General features: G+C 36.1%; 1 protein-coding gene across 1 annotated transcript in view; it reads left to right on the top strand.

Annotated features, from left to right (window-relative positions):
* Window positions 1–21,728, top strand: part of LOC141390543 (uncharacterized) — a 126,597-nt gene that overhangs the window by 67,637 nt on the left and 37,232 nt on the right. Inside the window, exon 5 of the mRNA XM_073963490.1 lies at window positions 10,492–10,633. Within this exon, the coding sequence (XP_073819591.1) occupies window positions 10,492–10,633 (142 nt within the window). The remainder of the gene's footprint in view (window positions 1–10,491; window positions 10,634–21,728) is intronic.

The raw sequence follows: 21,728 nt of genomic DNA on the forward strand, positions 1-21,728 counted from the left end.
TTTCTGCTTCCTGACAAAGCTCTAAATACTACGGTGGCCAACTAAAAAGCTTATGGGCGCGGTAACTATCGAGAGGAGTGTCTCTCAAATAATTATTAGTGAATAATTATCTGGGGTTCAATAAGGATCGATTGTTATTTGTCAAAACTATATAGAACTAAGTCCATCAAAGTGTTTGTCATCGAGTCCAAAAACTTCTAATCGTACAATTAAGAAAACAAATTATAACGCTTCTTTTGTAACATAATATTAAAAATAAAAATAATCCTGGTATCAGAATCTATATCTTTCGGTTAATAACACTGTGCAACATTTTTAAGGTAATCTTGTGCAAATAATTTGAAGTGAGGATTTTTTGAAAGTACAGACCCAAAGTACAAAAGCCCTAGTTCCGTTTTGTTGAGTCATTGTTAAATATCGACTTTTTAAACAACTCGGGGCTATATCTCTGAAACCAATGCAAATCTTCTTCTGACTTTTGCAGCAAATTTGTTGATAAGGGCCAAAATAAAATATTTGGAGAAATGAAAAAAAATTTTATAATATATCTAAAAATTCCATAATTTGTATAAATTTCACACCATATCTTAAAAACTGTTAAATTTTTCTTAATGTTTTCATTTGCCGATATTCTTAAAAATTAGGCTAAGATCATCGAAATAGTTAAAATCTTGCTATAGCAAAGACTACGGCAATTCTTTGTGGTTGTAAAATTCTGCGATAAACCATAACGTGGACCTGTATGATTAAAAACTTCAATATAAAAAAAAAAAACATTGTTCCACAACATCCCATACGGGACAAGGGAGACTTCTCTCATATCAATGAGTGCACCCCGATTCATATTCAAGCTCAATGATATGGGACCTTCTGTTTATTGCCGAGTCCGAACGGCGTGTCTTAAGACACCACTTGTGGAGAAGTTTTTCAAGGCTGAAATACTCAGGAAATGCCGCCAACATTACTGAGGGGTATTTTGCCACCGTTGAAAAATTGTTGATGTTGCCTGGCCGGGGAATCGAACCCACGACCTTCTGTGTGCAAGGCGGGCGTGCATACCATTGCACAACGGTGGCACCCAAATATACTTCAATAAATTTTACATGGCGACATTGCCGAACGTGGCCCGATATTGTCTATTTTCAATTCTAAATATCATACTCTGTAAATATTTAAAATTGTATCCTTAGTCCCCATTTACATTAAAAGATCTTGCGGCAATTTTTCTCGTTCTCTTTTAAACTTGCCTCTTGCGTTTATACAGGCAATTCTGTTTTCAAAACAATGAATATAATGTTAAAAACGAAAAATATAAAAGGAATTGCCTGAAAATTGCCGGTACGAGCAATTTTTTTCCACTTCCATACCCTTTACGTGTCTCTCCTACAAACTGAGACTTAATGTAAATTGGAACTAAATATTATGAATTATTTCTATTGAATTTATATACTTTGTACCATTATTTCATATAAAATATAGAATAGAATATGTCCCAAAATTTCCAGTCCATCGGACAAAAATTTACCGAGATATGAGCTTTCGAAGGGAAACATTTATTGTGTTTTGTATGTAGCATAGAAACTAAAAACGTCTTTTCCTCGAAGTGGCACTTTGTATGTTTTTGTGGGACTATTGTACACATAAATCATGTGCTTAACCGAGAGAGTTTTTAAAAAAAACTGCTGACGGAGTCATAAAAAATATCAATTTTGTACAGTGTTTTGTTTTTGTTAAAATCGAAATTTTGATTTTAACTGTTCAAAATTTTTAAAAATTGATTTTTTTAATTCCTTTTCGATAATGGACAAGATTATTAGGTTCGTAATGATCCCACAAAAATATACGCTGATCGGTTTATTCTTTTTCAAACTACAGTGGGTACCGCAAACTGCTTTAGTAAAAACAGTGCTTTATAAGCGGGCATTTGAATGTAAGATTTTTCAAAAAAAAAAAAAAAAAAAAAAAAATAGAAGGTAACTTAAGGTTTAATAGATTTTTTATAAAAAATGCATGAAAATGGCTTTTCTCATGCTTATAAGTGGTCATAACCCCTTAAAATAGCTTTACGTAACGCTACACAACATTTGAATTTTTCATGATTTTTGGTCAAGTTGTAACATGCTATCAAATGTTACACCCAATATCTTGGAGTAGTTTGTGGTCGGAATCAGGACGCCATGGACCAATATGTTCCAGGTGGAGAACAGTGAAAAGTGGATTTAGTGGCGGATGTTTTCATAATCCATGGGTGCCACCGGTGGTAAAGTATCCCTCAGTAATGTAGGCGACATTTACAGAGTATGTCAGCCATGTAAAACTTCTCACTCTCGATCACTTGAGGGCACTTTTCAAATACCCACCTCCGGGTTGATCCAGTCGCTTTAGCATTGCCATTGATTTACAGAGTATGTCAGCCATGTAAAACTTCTCTAAAAGTGGGGTCTTAATACACGTCCTTCGATCTCTACGATAAACAGTAGGTCCCATATCATTCAGCTAATATGAATCGAGGTGCCCTCATTGATATGAGAGAACTCTCCCTTGTCCCGTCTCGGATATTTGTGGAACAATTATTATACTATTTTCATATTCCTCAGTTGGAAGAACTCATAATGGGAAGGAGTAGTGAATCTATAATCTACTGGCGTCGTGAGGGATATCGGCATTTACAATTAACCTCTGCTGGCATCCTTACCTAGCATTAATAGTGGGACCACCACCTTTACTAACACAATATGAGTGGAAAACGATCACTTGAGGGCACTTTTCAAATACCCACCTCCGGGTTGATCCAGTCGCTTTAGCATTGCCATTGATTTTCCTTGTGACCCCAATGGTTGGTTTCGCGATACGCATAATATCTGCAATATCTTGGTAAACTATGGTGGGACCTCCACGGCTTAAAGGTGCCTTATTCGGCGTTGAACACACCTCATCGGTCTATCACTTTCGGAGTGCTTTATAAACTACCGTTTAAAATATAACATTCGCAAATCCTTGATTCTGCTTATATCAAATTGAACGTAACAGCCGTTCTATCATCAGTTTTTCCGAATTCAAAAGTGATTAAACCGTTGCCCACACTGTACGCAATCATGTACTAATGTTGCATTGCGCTTATGCTCCCCTACTCGCTTGTTGACTTCAAGAGTATGTTTTTTTTTTTTTGTTGGTCTGGGTCTATGCGCTCTCAGAAATATGGCATAATTTCTGGTATTCGAAAACCAGGTAGGTAGCGAGCGGCTGCAGTTGTGATGATTTCCCGAAAAATTCTCACAGCTGTCCGTCTGAGGGATTGGATACCTCTCTGAACCCTTGCCAATGAGCATTTCCATGGTTCAGAAAAGTATGGTGGTCAAAGGTTATGAAGTTGGGTGCTCTGTTAACGGAGACAATGATAGGGAGGTGGACTGAGCCAAGCGAAATTATGGACACGTCATTTTTATACCGTGTGCCACCCAGAGATGCAGATCGATACCTACCATTCTTTCTCGATGATAAAGTATCCTTCGACAGCCCCATACGTTCAAAGGTATTCCAAGCCATGTCTAAATTTTGCATCCCCGCAAAGCTCATTCGGCTTTGTAAAATGACTTGGCAGATACCCCGTCCTCAGTTAAAATAGGAAAGAACGTCTTTGAATAGTTCAGTATGAAAAGAGGTTTCAGACACGCAGAGCGCCTTTCATGTGATCTTTTCAACAACCAGCTGGAAAAACGTTATACGAGATGCAAATGTCAAAAGAAATGACACAATTTACACCAATGGTCACATGTTACTTGCCCATGCTGACGATATAGACATCATGTGTCGATAAGTGAAAGAAGTAACTGATACCTTTAAGAAGGTCAAAGGAGAATCTGCTGAAATGGGTCTGGTGGTATACGGCGACAAGACTAATTTATTGGGGTCGATGTGTAATGCGGTCCAACTGTAGAAGTTGGTTCCTATAATTTTTAGATAGATTACCGCAGGCACCGCCATAAACACAACAAACTACATCAGTTGTAAAATAAGAAGGAAAATAGTACTGGGTAACAGATGCTACTCCGGCTTAAATACGAGGGTCACTCGAAAACCATCTGGCCTAGGCAACACGAAGTGTCGCCAGGTGTCATTTGACATTTTTGTTGGAAAGTTTGACAGTTTTTAGCCTAAGCTACATTGGCTTAATAGTGACACCCCAAAACATGGTTTTGAACGCTTTTGCAGCATCTTCTGGCGACTGCTGCTATTTTTCGGTTTAGTACGCATAGTTGTATGATGCGTCACCTGCATCCATCTTATAAACGTCTTTCGAAGCACCGCGGTCGTATTTTTTTGCCGCCAAGTGTTTATGCAATATCGAATGTTAGTTGGTGGAATAAATGCCCAGGGATGTCTCTATCTCAGGGTATTTAACATGGCGATCGTGGATTATCCGTTTACGCACGCCTTAATTTTTTCTGGCACAACGGCTGTTATTGGACGACCCTCTCGATCTTCGTTTTTTAGGGAGTGTTCGCCACGATTGAATTCATTGAACCAGTTTTTCATAGTCCTATGAGATGGTCCTTTATCGACATACATACAAAGATGTAGTTGGATCTATGCACTCTTATTATGTAAAATTATCGGACAAAAGTGAATTCCATTTGTTTTGCAAAACGATTTTTTCAAGTCTCTGTAAACAACCCAACACATGGTCATATGTCAAACTGACCTGTGTATGGTTAGGCTAAAAACTGTCGAACTTTCCAAAAAAATGTCAAATGACACCTGGTTGATTTACTGGAACGCACGATAACTCTCGAACGGATTAATTTCGTAATATTTTGTCCAAACTTAGTTTTAGTTTGAAGATGAATTATATCGGTCCATTACTTCCGGCACCTCTCCCAAAAAGTTCGAAAATGCTCGGACATTTTGTGCGCATGATAACTCATGAAGGGAGTAACCGATTGGGTCCATACTCTGCACATGTGAAATTATTGTCAGAGTGAGATGAGGTTTCAATATGGACTCAATGGGTCCACTCCTTCGGTTACCTCCCACACAACATTTCAGAAAAGTTCAGTTTAGGACCTGTTCTCGAATCGCTTGATAAAAGTTGACAACACTGTCTATATCGGTAGGACTTAGCGACAGCTTTATTTTGATTGTTAACTTACCGAAAATTTTCGTTAATTACCGAAATTATAAGAATTTTAATCTTACCGATTTTTGTCGGTAAATCAAAAAATCAGTTACAGAATTCCACTACTGCTCTCAAATCAATTTGATTTTTATTGAAGCAAGCCCATACTTCATTAGAAAAGAGCCGGAAAGGTGTAAAAAAACCCTATGACACTATTTGTAGTTGCTGGAAAGCGCGATAACTCTCGAACTGATCAACCGATTTGGTCCAACATTTGGCCTTCGTCATATTAGTTTCAACTCGAAGATGAGCAATGTTGGCCCACAACTTCCGCTACTTCCCCAATATTAAAACAAATGTCAATGAAATGGTATGCACAATATCTCTTGAACGGGACAACCAATTTGGCCCAAGGTTTGGATCGCCTAATATTTTACCCAAATTTAGTTTAACTTCTAAAATGGTCCATATCGGTCCTCTCCTTAGGGTACATTTTAGGGTCTATTAGGAAAATCCTTTGGAAATGTATACCGGTGCTGTTCGTTGTGGGCCTTTTTACAGTGATATTATGTTTTCCGTGGACACGTCTATGCTTCCTGCCATACGGTCCAAAACTTATACGATGACCCACTGAAATGACTAGTGGGCGCGATAGCTGTCGAAAAGATATGATTCCCAAAATAAGATCCACTTTCATAATGGACTATGTCGGTCCATTCCTTTAAGTACCTCCTCCGCAAAACGGGCCTTAAATATATTCGATCTGTCCGAAAATGAAAATTTAAATCCCCTATGCTGAGGGTATATCTCTGTCGGTAAAGCCGACTGATACTTTTTTACTTCTTGCACATAGTTTTTACAGAATTCAACTTATTCAAGGCGCAATATCTCTGCAACCGTTAGTCAAAAAATCTAAAAAAAGTTAAATAAAAAACCCCAATTTTGAAAAAGAGTCTGATTTCATTTAGAAATCCCCATATATAATATAGTTGTTTACAAACATCCAATAGTGGACAAGGGAAAAACCCGCTAAAAAGTCGTATAAATACGGGTCTCATGGCGGTACACGCAGAACTGCAAGGCCAAGGTTTCGATGGAGCAAACAAGTGGAAGACGGGATCGAAAAACACGACATTCCAAATTGGAAAATCAAAACAACAAATAGAGAGGAATGGAAATCTTTTCTTAGTTGGGCTTATAGGACAAATGTTCTGTATAGGGCCAACTACGTAAGTAAGAAAGTGTTGTCTTGGGTCTTCTCAAAAATTTGCCGCAAAGTGAATATTTGATCAATGGTGGATTTGCCAAGTCCACAGCCGCATGATGTGACTCAATTCCTAATTTCAAAGACCATAGATTTAAATCGCTCACAGAGAGGAAACTTAAGCGCGTGAAAATTAAATTTGCATTCTGTTAGCTAAATAACACTGTGCGACAACAAAAAAATGACAAGGAAAATCGAGTAGATTATGAAAGTACAGCTAAAAATATGAGACACGTGTATCGGCGTTTTTAAAGTTTACGTCGGAAAGTAACCAAAATAGGAGGGGCAAGTTCCGCCCATTTTTAATTTCTTCGAAATATTCGAATTAAGATATCTTGGAATCCTTGAATTTCAGGTATACAGTGTCTTAGGCAACTTTACTCAGGAGGGTATGGGGAATATTTTTGATAAAAATTTTAACTCTCATGCGGTTCATCAAAGGGGTCTTTTTTGTCCTTTTCTTGAAAATCTTTCAAAAACTTCTTAAAAATGTGATCGTATCAAATCCAAATATTCTACAAAATTGTTCGCCATAAAATTTTACTATAGGTCTCAGAATACACCAATTCTGTAACTCTTGTCTAATCGCCAGGAATCTCTAAAAATTAAAAACCCGTTTTAGGGTTAAAGTCGGAGTTCATCTGAGTTTATTCAAAATTGTCCCACCAAACATAATTTTAGAGAGATGATGTCAGAGACAAAAATATTCTACCACAAATTTCACTATGGGTTACCAAAGAAATGAAATATCTATTTACATTTTATATCATAAAAATATCAGTATCAATTTTGCTGAAAAAACATGAAAATATTTCCCAATTTTTTTGATGAAAAATTGTTCCTTCTTTTTTCGAGTTGATACATGGAAGTAATAGAAAACTTGGTTATAGGTGAAAAGTGTCAAAGGATGAAAAATTCAACAAAAAATTTCACTATGAGTTTCAAATTAAACTATATATTTATGTGTACTATTTCCTTAAAAAATTAGATTACAAATTTATATATATTAGGATGAAATTATATGTTTTAGTTTTGGACTGTTCATTTTACATAATACCATACTGGATCAAAATCTAGCAAAAGCCTTTACTTTTTGGGAATATTGTTAAAGAAAGACATGTTCCAAAAGAAATTTCATTGTGAGTCTCTGAATAAAAGAAATCTGTAACCATAACGTATAACATTCTTAGCAGCCCTTGTTTTTGGTGTAGAGTTTAGGGCAAACCCGTTCGTTGGTATTGATATGGTTACGAAGTTTTTCGGCAAATCACACACACGCGACCCGAACGCAAAGTAAGAGAGCAAATGTTTTGATTTTTTTACTTCAGTCTTGTACTGAATGTCATGCAAACAGGTTGATGCCGCTTTATTTGTTTTTTTTTTTTGGGTACACTGAAAAGATTTTGCAGTTGTACAGCAAATATGTGGAGGGAAGAATTTGAAAATGATTTTTTGTTTTGTATTAATATTTTTAATGACGCAGAATGCCTCGTCTGCAATGCATCAATAAAAAATGTATGTATGCTTAGAAAGTCTTAAAAAATCATTTTTATATACAATTTCTTTTTTCTCTCAAAAAAATTAACATATGAAGAAAAATACTTTTCAAATTATGAAGTTATTTATATTATTTTTAATTTAAGTCATACAAAGCGAACGCGCCAACAATATATTTTTCATTTCACACTCAATATGAAAATCATCACCCTGTTCTGTCAGTGTAATTTTACCCACACATAAACAATTTAAGCGCTCGCTCTTCTTGGTCGGCTATGGTTTAGGGCCGTATTTTACGATTTTTAACCAGATTGTCGTTGTGATTAAAAAATATAAATATCTTATTGATGGTTTTTCGTTATAAATTCATACAGAAGATGTTGTGTGTTCAATTTAAATAGCTTTAAAAACATTTGTGGTGAATATATATTTGAAAAATATAGAAAACCCAGATCGGATCTGCAAAAATTGCGTATTTTTAATACTTTTAACTTAAATTACGTATTAAGGATAAGCCATTGGTTGCTTATATTGTATGTGAAAATACATTAGAGGTCTACGACTATGGTCCAATGAAAATATAGGTGTCATATGGGCTCTCACATGTACAATTTGGTGTGGTCCAAAAAACTACAATGATGGGACTCACTCCTACTTTGGTAGCATTTAACGTAAATAGCTGTATCATGAATGACCATAACGAACCCAGTTAGGATATATTCATTTATGTCAATTGCTATAGTTAATTACGTTAAATGCTACCAAAGTAGGAGTGAGTCCCATCATTGTAGTTTTTTGGACCACACCAAATTGTACATGTAAGAGCCCATATGACACCTATATTTTCACTGGACCATAACCGTAGACCTCTAATGTATTTTCACATACAATATAAGCAACCAATGGCTTATCGTAAATACGTAATTTAAGTTAAAAGTATTAAAAATACGCAATTTTGGCAGGTCCTATCTGGGTTTTCTATATTTTTCAAATACATACATATTTACCACAAATGTTTTTAAAGCTATTTAAATTGAACACACAACATCTTCTGTATGAATTTATAACGAAACCCCATCAATAAGATATTTATATTTTTTAATCACAACGACAATCTAGATAAAAATTGTAAAATACGGCCCTAAACCCTACACCAAAAACAAGGACTGCTAAGAATGTTATACGTTATGGTTACAGATTTCTTTTGTTCAGAGACTCACAATGAAATTTCTTTTGAAACATGTCTTTGTTTAACAATATTCCCAAAAAGTAAAGGATTTTGCTAGATTTTGATCCAGTATGGTATTATGTAAAATTAACAATCCAAAATTAAAACATATAAGTTCATCCTAATATATATAAATTTGTAATCTAATTTTTTAAGGAAATAGTACACATAGATATATGGTTTATTTTGAAACTCATAGTGAAATTTTGTGTAGAATTTTTCGTTTTTTGACACTTTTTACGTATAACCAAGAAGTTTTGTATTACTTCCATGTATCAACTCGAAAAAAGAACAATTTTTCATCAAAAAATTGGGAAATATTTTCATGTTTTTTTCAGCAAAATTGATACTGATATTTTCATGATATAAAATGTAAATAGACATTTCATTTCTTTGGTGACCCATAGTGAAAGTTGATGTAGAATATTTTTGTCTCTGACATCATCTCTCTAAAATTATGTTTTGTGGGACAAATTTGAATAAACTCAGATCAAGTCCGACTTTAACCCTAAAACCGGTTTTTCATTTTTAGAGATTCCTGGCGATTAGACAAGAGTTACAGAATTGGTGTATTCTGAGACCTATAGTAAAATTTTATGGCGAACAATTTTGTAGAATATTTGGATTTGATACGATCACATTTTTAAGAAGTTTTTGAAAGATTTTCAAGAAAAGGACAAAAAAGACCCCTTTGATGAACTGCATGAGAGTTAAAATTTTTATCAAAAATATTCCCCATACCTTCCTGAGTAAAGTTGCCAAAGACACTATATACCTGAAATGCAAGGATTCCAAGATATCTTAATTCGAATATTTCGAAGAAATTAAAAATGGGCGGAACTTGCCCCACCTATTTTGGTTACTTTCCGACGTAAACTCTTAAAACGCCGATACACGTGTCTCAATTTTTAGCTCTACTTTCATAATCTAATCGATTTTTCCCATCATTTTGCAAAAAATTTAATTTTGTTGCACAGTGTAACCAGCCAATTTCTTATCCTCTATTTCCCTTTAAAAATAAATTTATTTGCAAAGCATATTTCCACCAATACAAAAACACATTCTCTTTGTGTTGACCATTATCTTAAAGAAGTTCGCTTTGCCATTTTGAATATTGCAATCTGTCTTATTTACCAAAGGCCACATCTGAATGTAATTCCGGCGAAATTCCCAAACACTCCCACATTTTCTTTTTGGCAAAGAACAACCCATTTAAACGTTTTCCTATGACTACTTAAAATGATTAATAACCAATTGAATGAATTTTCATAACCTTTTTACGCTTTGATTTCGTTCTTTCTTCCCTTTTTTTGTAAACCTCCTAGTGGATTTATAGATTTACATTTCTTTCATTCATATTTTTTCCTCTGTGTCTTTTATTTACAGATTGCTGAATCCAAAAATAGTTCGTGCCTGTGTTGTGGTTCTAACTGATTGGGAAAAAATACCAACAAAATCCCTGAAAGCAGCTGTAACCATACTTCATCGCATTGCCTATGGTTGCTCATGTCCGGCTATGCTTTATCAGGTGAGTTTATGGGTGGTTGCCCTGTGTTCTTTTTTTGTACAACAAAAAATAGAAACAAGAAATCATCGAAGAAAAAACGTAAATGCCGTGGAAAAAGTGTAATCCATTTTTTGAAGCAAACGTAAAATGGGCAAGGTTTAGATGGTCAGTCTATGTAAATCGCAGATAGTCTGTCTAGAAGCTTAAAGCCTGCGTCGTGCATTTTTTACAAATAATTTCCAGATAGCGTGCGCAGTTAGTGGCGGTAAGTGATTAGATTTTCCATTCGTTTAGGGTTTAGTCAAATACGAAATCAAAGAAAGTACAACGGCCTTTCCCAGTGGTACATCACAGTGAATTAAAACAACAGATGATGACGAGAAAAGAAGTTAACAATACACATATGGAATGTAGGAATACCAACAGGGACAATTCATTCAATTACAAAAACACTTTAGTGGGAAACAGAACCACAGTACTCACAACGTATCTGAATTAAAACTTCAATATGGATAAGTGTAGGATCTATCTTGGTCCCCGTATTGTATCCTCACCGTTTTTTTTACTTTTTCATGGTATTTTCAGAGAATGTATATCTGATCAACAAACGTTATCGCTTTGAGGCCACTGTACGGCATTTGATAACTAACGCCAAGTTATTTGCTTTGTATTACCTTTAACTTGATGAATTCACGTGTTTGTTTGCGGGTTAGTGTTTTTTCCTTAGCTTGCACGACTGTGTTAAGGTATTTCCGTTTCCGCCTGCTTAGTCTCCAATCGTTCGCCCTACTATCCATCCGTTCGATACAACAAAAAAAGAAAGAAACAGCATAAAATACTCTATGAATATTTTGTTTGTTGGCCTGGCCCTGGTTGCGGCATGCAGCATAAACATAAATCAACGTCATGGACATAAGAACGCGAATTCCTAAAAAAAAAGTTTCCCAACATAACCAATTATGACCCCAACTCCATTATGAATGAATGACTGAAAAGAAGTCGTGCCAGAATTGTTCGTTTTTTTCGTTTCGTTTGTATTTTGGGTTTGCTTTGCGGTTCACTCATTTTACCATAATTGTAAATGGCATCAGCTGTTGATGATTTTGTTCGAAGGTAATTTGAAGAGGTCCGTTTATAGATTCAAGAAATGTTTTAAAAGTAATAACTGTATATTACTATCAATGTTGGTTTAAACGAATCCTTGGATCCGTCTGAACTATTTCCTTCGCTTAAGCTTTTATTAGGGATTAGGCTTTGAATATGGCGTCGAAAAAATTGTCGTAAAATGTGTCTATGATTCTCCGAATAAAAAAACCTGTGCATATGTCATTTCAAAATACTGAAACCAATATTTCCACCGACCATGATGAAAAGGAATAAAGAACAGGCAGCACAACTTACTTACTTAGCTGGCGCATTACTCGTACAGAAAATTTGTTCCATAAGCCGAACTAAGAAAAGATATCCAATTCTCTCTGTTTGCTGCTCCGCTTTTTAGACTACCGCGCCTTTTTATCTCTTCATCCACTTGTTTGCTCCATCTAAGCTTAGGCCTGCCAATTCTGGGTGTACCGCCATGTGGCACATATTTATACGCCTTTTTAGCTGGTTCCTCATCGCGCATTCTTATGATATGGCCTAGCAATCGTTGCATCTCGATGCGTTTATCTATACGGATGTTGTTGTATAGCAGATACAGCGACGTTGACATTTACCGTCAACGCAGATTTGTCCAGATCTCTCGAAGAATTTTTCTCTCAAAACACCAAACACTGCCTTGTCTGCTTTTGCAAGTACCCGGGCTTCGGATCAGTGTTTTGTAAAGCGTTATTTTTGTTTGACGAGATGTGGCTTTGTTCTTAAACTGCTTACTGGTAGTCCTAGCTCTATGGACGCATTGCGCATCGACACCATCAACTTGGTCTTCTCGCCGTTAATCGTCAGATCGACTTTATCAGATTCCCTTTCGACTTTTGTAAAGGTATCAATTACTTTCTTTACCGATCGACCTATGATGTCAATGTCATCGGCATAGCAAGTAACATATGGCTTTTTGTATATATTGTGCCACTTCTTTTGACCTTCGCATCTCGTATAACCTTTTCCAGCAGAATGTTGAATAAGTCACACGAGAGGCCGTCACTTGGCTGCAACCTCTATTGGTACTAAACTTTTCGGACAGGTTCTTTGATATTTTAACTGAGGACCGAGTATCAGATAATGACATTCTACAAAGCCGAATGAGCATTGCAGGGATACCAAATTCAGACATGGCTTGGAATACCTTTGAACGTAGGGGGCTGTCGAAGGCTGCTTTGTAATCTAGAAAAAGGTAGTAGGTGTCGATCTGCATCTCTTGGGTCTTCTCCAGGATTTGCCGCACGGTAAATATCTGGTCAATCGCAATGGTATGGTCCAATTATTTCATTGGCTATAGGCTTTAGTCGTTCACAAAATATCCCTGACAATATCTTGTAGGCAATAGGGAGAAGACTTATGCCCCTATACTTAGAGCATACAGTCTTATCTCCTTTCTTGTGGACAGGGCACAGGATGCTCAGGTTCCAATCGTCAGCTACTCGTTCTTCCTGCCAGATGGTGCCAACTAGGTGATGAATACACCTTATGAGCGTATCGCTTCGGGTTTTGAACAGCTCGGCTGGTAAGCCATCGACTCCTACTGCCTTATTATTCTTCAGCCGGTTTATTGCTGTCTTTACCTCATCTTGGCTGGGCGGTATACAATCAATACCATCATCTGGGATTTGATCTGTGGTATCTTCCCCGTCTTCGCTACTATCGGATACCAACAGTTTGAAAAAATGTTCTTTCCATATCCTGAGCACACTATCTGTATCAGCTAACACATTACCTTGCTGGTCTCTACGGGAAGTTTGATGTTTCACTCTTGGTAAAACTTTCGGACTTCATTTTGACTCCTGTACATCTTGATTTTTTTCACACTCCCGCCTTTCCATTTATTTCTTTTTCCTTCTCCCGATACCTCTCTAGTGCGTTACTCGTTGCTACTGATTTTAGAGTAGCTCTATATGCCGCATTTTTATCTTCCGTAGCAGTACGATACTCCGGGTCATACCATGGTCTCTGGTACCCAAGTATGGATTTTGCGGCTGTTTGCATGGAGTGGGCAATATTTTGCCATTATGCTGATATTCTATCTGGACGAGGAGTACTTTCATTAAGCAACTGGGCTAGTTGAGTGGAATATGATATCTGTTGTGTTTGCAGCCTACCGATGTGCGACGTCATCTCAGCGGAATCCGCTCGCTACAAACCTTCGTTGGGACCAATCCATCCTCCTCCAAAATTTCCTACTTGTCAATGCCTGCTACTCAATCGTCGCATACTCCCAGCTTGAGAATAAATACTGAACCTACAAACTCCCTTGCATTTAGCTGTATATCACCGTCAGAAGTCTTTCTTTGTTGCTCCGCTATCAAATCCAATGTATGGCATTTCCTTAACATTTATTTTCACAATAAAGGAAATAAACCATTTTGGTAAAAATATGCAAATATTTTAAAAATTGCTGGATTAAGAAAATAATTTTTTCTTACTGCTCCAAATTAAGAATTTACATGACGATATTAAAAACTTAAATAATTAATATGTATACAAAATATATTTGTCGAATACCGTATTATGATAAAACTTCTCCGAACTGCTACTGACATAATTTCGCGCACAATCTCGTTTTTAAATAATTTTATGAAATCGGGAGAATTTTGAAGATACTTCGGTTGGCATTTATGCCTTCTCAAATGTAAAATTCCGCTTATATTTAACAATTTTTATAATTATAAATTTTAAAATTAAGCAAAAAAGAATTTTTAAATTAAGAAAAAATCGTTGGTAGTTATGTCCGCGATTTTTTGTGAGTTATGTCCCAAAGGGTGCCACCGTCGTGCAATGGTATGCACACCCGCCTTGCACACATAAGGTCGTGGGTTCGATTCCCCGGATAGGCAACATTAAAACACTTTTCAACGGTGGCAAAATAACCCTCACAGGAAAAAAGGTTGTCACGCCGTGTTAGCGTTCAGAGCCAAACTCATAACTTTCAAAGGCAGTGTTAAGCGTTTGTCATGAAAGCACAACTAAATGGGAAAATCCTCATTGTTGTTGTAAAAAAATGCATTTGAAAGAAGAAAAGTTCGGGGACAGCGAAGCCGCTCCACATCCGAAGGCGAAACATGCATGTCACATAGTAGTGGGTGTGTGGGTTCGAATCGTCGGCTTTCCTTTTTCACTTGCATTATAGATCATAAAAAGCTCGATTAAAAAATTAAAATTTAATACCCCTCAGTAATGTTGGCGACATTTCCTGAGTATTTCAGTCATGTAAAACTTCTCTACAAAAGTGGTGTCTTAGACACGCCGTTCGGACTCGGTGATAAACTGTAGGTCCCATATCATTGAGCTAATGTGAATCGGGGTGCACTCATTGATATGAGAGAAGTCTCCCTTGTCCCGTATGGGGTGTTTTTGGAACAATTATATTATGTCCTGAAGAATTTTGAGAGTTATGTCCGCAAAGCAAGCGGACATAGCTCCCAAAATCATTCCATTATGTCTGGGCACCAATTGTGGGCAACGGGTTAATGACGCGCTAATCCGTATAGGAAAATGCCTCCCAGATATGGGTGGTAAGACGGGAATCAAATACGTCTCGCGGAACAAGAGGTAGCTGCGCTTGTCTTTAAGTAAAACGGCAGCAAAAATGGTATGAAATCAATGAGCTGAACCTAGAATGAAAACTATAAACCCTTCAGAAGACCTTGAAAAACCACTGAAGTAACTCTCCCCTGAAAATCATACAATATGAACAGCGAACAAAGTCCACAACGTGACAGTAATAATATGAGTATGTTTTTTTAAACGGTGTAATACGCACAATGGCGCCCCCCTCAGCCCAGGGGGTACCCCCACAATTAACGATCAGTGTTTGAATTTGCTACCAGCACAGCACTGAAATCACTAAAAATATGCTATTGCTATGCTGTGCTGTTTTCAAAAACAAAATCGAAAACTGTTGCTGTGCTATGCTGTGAACATAAAAGTAGCACAGCACATCGTCTATGCTGTGCTTCTGAAATCTTCACAGCACATAGCATAGCATAGTCATCAAAATCAAAAACGAATGCTGTTGCTATGCTGTGCTGCGAACATAAAAGTAGCATAGCACATGGTCTATGCTGTGCTTCTGAAATTTTCACAGCACATAGCATAGCATAGTCATCAAAATCAAAAACGAATGCTGTTGCTATGCTGTGCTGCGAACATAAAAGTAGCACAGCACATGGTCTATGCTGTGCTTCTGAAATCTTCACAGCACATAGCATAGCATAGTCACCAAAATCAAAAACGAATGCTGTTGCTATGCTGTGCTGCAGACATTTTAACAGCATAGTAAACAGCCGCAGTCAAGAAAACAAAAACGAAAACTATTGCTGTACTGTGCTATGAACAAAGTCAACAGCATAGCATCAAACATAACCCAGAAAAATGTTTGATGGCAAAGAAGTATGTATGTATTTTAAATGTAACAGAATTTGCTATTGACCTGTGAAACCATGACTAAATGCACATTTCGATATTTTTAACACACTACTATGTCTGTTAATTGACAAAACAGTAATATATAATTTTTTAAAGTACCAAAAAATCTCTTATGTCAAATTGTTACGAATCTCTTTACCTGAATGAAAAATTTGAGAAATAAGGAAAGAAACCCCATGACTATTTGCTGATTATTATTATTGGTCTACTGTAAAAAGCCCTAACATTCCTGTATGTTCTGCAACTAAATAATTGTTGTTATAGATAACAAAATTTCAAAGAAAATATTGAATAATTGATCGTTCTAAAACTATTCTTAGGACAAATATAAAAACATTTCCATATACCGCTAAAATATAACAAATTTGACACAAAATATTATAAAACAAGTAAAAAAGTATCAGTCGGCCTTGCCGACAGAGATATACCCTCATCCTGTATGAATAGAAATACTTTTTTTCCTAAAAAAAAAAACTTATGTATTTAGGGGGGGTTTCAAAATGTTGGCCGTATGCACCGACAAAAGTATGGATAGGATTATCACACTAGCCTGCGAAAAACATAATATAGCTATATTCGGTAATATATTCGGTTCGAGCCTTCCAGGCACTACATATGGTGCCATAGAGGTTTTTTACAACTTACGGGCTCTTTTCTCAAGAAGTATGGACTTGCCCCTGAAAAAACTTTTACTGTCGTTATTGAAACAGCTAATGCAAGTTGTTTCAACAAAAATCAAAGTGTTTATTTATTATTGTCTTTTTATTGTCTTTTAATTAAAAATCAAAGTGATTCGAGAACAGGTCTTAAAGTGAATTTATCCAAAATTTTGTGTGGGAGGTACACGAATGGGTGGACAAATATAGTCCATATTCGAACCTGATCTATATCTGGTAGATATTTTAGGATGTGTAAAGTATGAACCAAATCGGTCACTCCCATCAAGAGTTATCGTGTGCACAATTTTTCCGAACATTTTTTAAATTTTGTGGGGGAGGTACATGAAGGAGTGAAACGATATGACTTATCTTCGAACTTAAACTATGTTTGCACAAAATATTACAAAGACCAAATTGTGGACTTTTCTCAGGAAGTATGGACTTGGCCCTGATGAAGATTATACCGTTATATGAGGGGCAGTGGATGCAAGTTGCTACAACAAAAATCAAAGCGATTCTTGAACAGGCCCTAAACTGAACTTTACCGAAATTTTGTGTGGGAAGTACCCGAAGGAGTGGACCGATTGAGTCTCAACATGGTCAGTGAACTATAAGTATTTATGCCAAAATTCATCTGACAACGCCAACTCCTTTTATATTTGGCCAACGTTTATTCGAACTCGCGACATAGTGCAACGTTTTTTGAGGTTATGCGCCATTATCTCGGGAACTATGGACTTGCCCTCGAAAAAAATTACAATGACGTAAAAGAGGCCGCACGAACATCCTGTTACAAAAAATTTCATAACGATTCGTGAGGTGTCACTAAACTGCACTTATTTCAAATTTTGTGTGGGAGGTACCTGAAGGAGTGGCCCGATATAATCCATATTCGAACCTGATGTATGCCTAGAGGTAGTATTACCATATGCAAAATTTGGTTCAATTCGGTTACTCCCTTCGAGAGTTATCGTGCGCACAAATTTTGCGACAATTTTTGAACATTTGTGGGGGAGGTACCTGAAGGAGTGGACCTATATGGCCCATCTTCGAACTTAAATCAAATCTGGACAAACTTTTTCGATACCCAAAATTTAAACCGAATCGATTGATCCGTTCGAGACTTATCGTGCGCACCAGCCAGCCAGCCAGACAGACCGACAGACAGACGGACGGACATTGCTAGATCTACTCAAAATTGTCTGAAACGGATATCATACAAACATACTTGGGGTCTCAAACCATTATTTCGATGAGGCACATTTTGGTCGTATCAAAGTGTAAATACCCTCTTTAGCCTAAAGGCTGGGGGTATAAATATAGTAACAATAGTTTCTTGAAACTAATTTATTTAGTCGGTAACCACACTAACATTTTGTGTTTCTAGATCAAGTTCCACAGTAGAGTAAAATCGTGAAATTGATGTAGTGGAGAATTCGATCTAAGAACGCCTAATTTCATGAAATTTAATAAAATTCTCGCTATTGGCGTCTATGGCTTATGGAAGCGAACTTCGAGTTTCTAAATGCATGTTATTGCCACTTGTACCTGTTTTAATATATTTACTGAGTGGTTTTAACAATCGATGTCCAATTTTTATGCGGCACCCTCCTAAAACGTTTAGTTTTGTTAAAAATTAAGATTGACAGAGTTTGAGCTCAATCGGAGTATGTTAACACGTGCCACTGGTGCCTCAAAGTTTCCATGGGCCCTTTATATAGCCAAAATTAAAATCTGACCCGATTGATTGTCTAAGTCTGGAGTTTCCCCCATTGGCTTAACTTCATCACTTTCCTCTTTGCAGAGAAAAATGTTTACAAAACGCACTGACAGCTTGCAAAATTTACTGATCGCTACCAATATCATGATTTCATCCCGGCGAAGGGAATTATCAATTGGCTTTTCAGTTTTTGAAATGATGATTTTTTAGTGAAAACCTGAACTCTTTAAGCATCGAGTATTCTCATGTTAATGAGACCCGATTTTCAAAAATTTTTGTGGGATTACTTGTTTAGCAACTTGTAAACTGTTTTCATCGATTGGACAATAAATGTGATCTGTAAAGTGAAAATTCGCCAATACAAATTAAAATTGGTCCCCATTTTATAGGGCCAAAGGCGAATTTTCAGAAAATCACTCTATAGACCACATTTATTATCCAATCGATCAAAAATGTAAAGCAATAAACAGCACTGAACAACTTATAGGGCCATTATTATAAGTTTTTTTTTCTATTGGATGTATTTGAAAACGCAAAATAAACGAATTTGAAGACATTAAAAATATAATTTTCACATTTTAATATTATTTTAACCGGAACGCTAAAAAAATCTGATCGAAAAATCCAAACTATAACCAAAGAAAGCTTATTTATAATAATGGGGGTTAGTGAGTTTGCTGGGTTAACATTAATTATGCTATGCTATGTAGAAATGTTTACAGCACAGCAGAGCACAGCAATCGTTTTTCGATTTCATGACTATGCTATGTGCTATGCTACTTTTATGTTCGTAGCATAGCACAGCTGTGACTATGTGCTATGCTGCGTCACTTTCACAGCGCCAGCATAGACCTTGTGCTGTGCTGTGAAAAACTAGCAGCAAATTCAAGCACTGTTAACGATGAGCGATGTTGCAAATGTCATCCGAAACGCAAAATCATCCAAAGTGTTGAACCTACACGGAATCTTAATGGTAATACTTACACAACTGGATGAATCCACTGGATACCTCCGAAACTGTTTAACCTTTAGCTTTCTTAAATTCCACACCCCGGCATTGTTGTCTGGCCCTTTCGTCGATGACATATCTAGACGATAGGTTAAATATATGGTAAAATTCAAATTTCCTTTACAATTCCATCGAGAAAAAAATTAAAAAAAATTTGACAAGCACATTCACGATTTTTGTTACATGGGTTAAGAAAAAAATCGTGGTTTCAAATATGTTCGCGTTCACAAAATTGGATGCTGCGCCCAAAAGTTATGGGGGGTTTTATTCCCTTATAAAGAAAAAATATTTAAAAATTCAATTTGTATTGCAATACCAAAATGTATATATAAATCGGTAACAACATTTAATATCTATCCGTAGACGCCTATATATTAGCTAAATTTATTTTCATTTTCGCGGAAAATCAAAAAATAATGAAGGAATGCTGTATTAAATTTTATTTATTCTAACTCAAAGTCCATAAAAATCTCTATAAAATATATTAAAAATACGTACAGAATCTAGACAATGTCCAGAAAAATGTGAGACCAAAATTTTATAGATTAGGATTTTAAATTGCATATTGCAGCTACAACAAAAGACAAAAGTTTATTGTTGGAACATTATTTCAAGAATATATTTTTTGGTTTAATACGAAAAATTTGAGAAAATTTTTTGGAGTTATTCTACTATTTCGCTAAATTTCCTAACAAAACCTGAATTATTTTGCTAAAACCTCTTCAAGGAAAATAGTTTATCATCGTGAAAGTATATTTGCATAGTGTGATAAGCAATAGAATTAGGAAATAAAGAGTGATATTGATATTACAATCAAAGAAAAAACATAAAAGTTAACAACCGTATAACGCGCGAAATAGTTAAAATCAGTTGAGACGCATGTGCTTTTTGCATAGAGCGAGTGCATCTCTGTCAATATGTTTGCATTTTTCCATGTTTCATTTAACCGCAAAAGTGTGCCATCAGTTGCATCTTACTACACCAAAATGCTTCATGTGGGTAAAAATAACGCGATGTTCATATGATTATAAGGCGCATCCGATTTCAGTGACCCCTTGTTAAAAATACGTCAATAAGACAAATTTTATACAGATTCGTCAAGAACCGCGGATGTGCTACCTGATTCTATTTTTGGTTAAATACGAATACTACTCCCGAATCTCTGAAATTCATGACACACCTTTTTGACAAATATTATAATCGTGTATAAAGGATTCCATTTATGTAAAAAAATTTAAGTGCAATCACGGTTAAGTATGCTGATTAGTCAAAATAAAATTTTGCTTATTTTCCTATTTTCAGGGTATCTATATCAGCGGTTTTAGTGGATGGATTCGATCGCGGTAGGGCTCATTGAATCCGGCGCGGAAAAAAACTAAAATCACGCGGGGTTCAAGGGTACCTGAGTCATAGTTGTTAATTTTGAAGCCAAAAAATAGGTTTTTAAAGAAAAATTACGCACCAAAAATTCGACTTTGGACTCCTATTACTAGGGAGCTGTGGGGAGCACACTCATGAGATATACATCAAACGACGTGGAATCACAAGTTCTACAATCCAATAAATAGATTAGGTCATTATCTGGTTGCGCCCTCCAATTATAAGAAAAATTCAAAAAACCCCGATTTCAAAACTTCAAAATGTCAGCATCGATTTAAGAGGGATGCACTGTATATATCGAGAAGTCACACATTAGCATCATGTTGCCCAAGGGGTATTCTTCAATCCTTTCTTTGAGCTCAGGTCTTAATTTTCCCTCGTCTGACCAGAAATCAAGAAAAAACACAAAAAAGCTTGCTAACTTCAACACATTTTTACCCATTTTTTTATATTACCACCAACGCAGCTTCCACGAAAATTATTTGTTATGGTCCATATTATAAGATCTTGGCTAAAACACTTCAGTTCATGTAAATATATTCATATTTTATAAAATATATTAACAATTCGCGACTTATTAAATGGTGAACCTCAACTTCAACGATTGTAAAACATTTTTGAATATTACCATATACATGCCACAATTATTACAAGTCTTCTTTTGTTGTAGTTTGGATTTTCGGAACTGATTTATAGCGTTCCGGTTAACATAAAGTTAGAAGTGATCGTTAAATTTCAAGGTGGACCTTTTTGGCGTTAACTTTTAAT

This window comes from Musca autumnalis, unplaced genomic scaffold (genome assembly GCF_047663935.1).
Source record: "Musca autumnalis isolate F117 unplaced genomic scaffold, ASM4766393v1 scaffold_1, whole genome shotgun sequence".
In the NCBI taxonomy this organism is placed as follows: Eukaryota; Metazoa; Arthropoda; class Insecta; order Diptera; family Muscidae; genus Musca; species Musca autumnalis.